Here is a 2,517-nt window from a genome sequence, read left to right as displayed (position 1 = left end):
GAAAATGTGGAAGTAAAAAATGCCCCTTTGTTGGTGTGAGTGGAAGGAATAGTGCCCCATTCTTGTTGTCAGTGGGAGAAATGGTTAGTCCATCATTGTTGGTGTCAGTGGCAGAAATGACGCCCCAATGTTGGTGTCAGTGGGGGGAATAGTGCCCCAAGGGCTGGATAAAAGCAAACAAAGTGCTGCAGTTTGGAAACCACTGCCCTAACTAAACCTTTGAATCCTTGAAGTGGTGTTGCCACCCAAAAAAAAAAAAAGCTTAAAATTCATAAACAAAATGTAAAAAAAAAATAATTGGGAAAAAAAAATTACTCACTCTCTAAATGCCTGTTGCTAGGGGGTCCCTCGTAGTCTGCCTCCTTCAGTGCCCAGGCTAGTAACATTTCCCCTCAGCGCCGCACAGTCATCTGGGATCTGTCATGTGTCCCAGATGACTGTGCGGTGTATCACGGCACGCGGTGCTGCTCGTGCATGCGCAGTGGGTGCCCGGCTGTGGCTTCACAGTAAGAATGCCGACGCCGCGAGTGGAGGGGGGCTTCGTTCCCCCGCATCGCTGGACCCTAGGACAGGTAAGTGTCCGATTATTAAAAGTCAGCAACTGCAGTATTTGTAGCTGCTGACTTTATTTTTTTATTTATTTTTTTAGGGGGCACCCCACTTTAAGCTTATTTCCAGGTCTTGGGGAACACCTGTGAAAATGACTTAAACAATGCCCTTTACATTGTTGGTCAGTGGGAAAAATTACCCCCTTACAGTGGTGGCCAGAATGCCACACTAAAAAAATTGATATCATGCCACTGACTCTACAGAGTGACGTTGGTCCTGGAACTGTACCATCAAATGGGAGGTCGATCAGCTATGGCTCCTAGAACCCCTAGCAACCTCTGGAGGAACCTTGGCTGAGAATGGCTATACAAGTGGATACTACTGAGTGGAGGGGCATTTTCTGCTGTTTTTGGACATCCTGTACCCCAGCCCTTCCTTCCTATGGGCATTTTACAGAGGTGGTAAAAACAGGCAGCTGAGCCACCATTTTAGCGCCCCCTGACCATCCACCTAAAGCCTAAACATGCCTTGACTCATAGGCTGCAAAAAAACTTAACACAGCTTTATTTTCATCCATTAGTCCGGAATAAATAAAAATGGAGTCCGAAGCTTATTGAATAATAATATAAAACATTTCCATATGTGCTCTTTTATTCCAAGTCCTCAGAATTCAGAAAACTAAATGGGGAACTGTAATATATATATATATATATATATATATATTTTTTTTTTTTTTTCCTTCTCTCACTGTCTGATATATAATTTATACATATAGCAAATTGCACATATTTTACACTTCCTATACAAAGATCGATAAATATGATATTATTGATAAAAATAGGTAATAATCATGACATGCCAGACAAATATGTACAATTAATCAATTAAGATAATGTTGTGCGTCTGATGGATCACATCAGTTTCCATTCAGCAAACTATTGAAAAGCTTCTAATTAAATGAAATTCTATGCTGGGTAATAAATGACTAGACCCGCCCATTCTCCTCCTGTCTCCCATCAGGTCCGCTCATCCTTAGGAAGGAGAGACATCAGAAGCAATGTGTTTCTTTGTTTCGTTTTCAAAATTATGTTTTAGAAATATAAAATTACTATGAACAATTGGAACTGCTGATTGTTTTTTTCTGTTATGAAGTGTTAAAGATTCGCATTCTCCGTGCAATAGAATATATAGGAGCCTTATAAATGAATGACATTCCCTCTCTTTTGTTTTTTAATAATAAATGGGTATGACTCTATCACCGGAAGGTTTCCATCAGGTCCGCTCAGGCTGTATATAAGGAAGGCAGGCAGACGGCTGAGCTCCGTTTTTGTTTGTGCAGGAAATACTCGTCATGTCTGGTTGCGGTAAAGGAGGGAAGGGTCTGGGGAAAGGAGGTGCCAAGCGGCACAGGAAGGTGCTCCGGGACAACATCCAGGGCATCACCAAACCCGACATCCGACGTTTGCCCCGCAGAGGGGGTGTCAAGCGCATCTCTGGACTCATCTATGAGGAGACCAGAGGAGTGCTGAAGGTTTTCCTGGAGAATGTCATCCGCGATGCCGTCACCTACACCGAACACGCCAAGAGGAAGACCGTCACCGCCATGGATGTCGTCTATGCTCTCAAACGCCAGGGGCGCACGCTTTATGGATTCGGAGGCTAAACCCTCATAGACACCTACCTACTTCGCCTACACAAAGGTCCTTCTCAGGGCCACCCACCTTCTCGTACAAAGACCTACATACCGCTATTTATGTTATCAGGAGAAGTAAATGAAATCTAAATGACGCGTCGTACACACTTCTGTAGCGGGAGGGTTTGTTCTGGGGGTTGGACACGTGACATTAGCCCTATATAGGCGATCTAAGTGTGATCACACTGTAGGGGATGAAAGGGGTGATTGCTTTTAATTGGCCTATTAAAGATTCAACGCAAACAGCCGTTTGGGTTTGTTGGGAAACGTCCAGA

At 43.7% G+C, this 2,517-nt stretch overlaps 1 protein-coding gene across 1 annotated transcript; it reads left to right on the top strand.

Annotated features, from left to right (window-relative positions):
- The first annotated feature begins 1,900 nt into the window (after positions 1–1,900).
- LOC143957026 (histone H4-like) lies at positions 1,901–2,278 on the top strand. The gene has a single exon (XM_077467172.1). The coding sequence runs from the start codon at positions 1,901–1,903 to the stop codon at positions 2,210–2,212; it is 312 nt and encodes a 103-aa protein (XP_077323298.1). The 3' UTR covers positions 2,213–2,278.
- Positions 2,279–2,517: the final 239 nt, after the last annotated feature.

Source organism: Lithobates pipiens, unplaced genomic scaffold, assembly GCF_037356315.1.
Source record: "Lithobates pipiens isolate NorthernLeopardFrog02 unplaced genomic scaffold, aLitPip1_a1.2 Scaffold_51, whole genome shotgun sequence".
Lineage (NCBI taxonomy): Eukaryota > Metazoa > Chordata > Amphibia > Anura > Ranidae > Lithobates > Lithobates pipiens.
The sequence above is the reverse complement of the archived record's forward strand: the minus strand, read 5'-3'. Positions and strand labels throughout refer to the sequence as shown.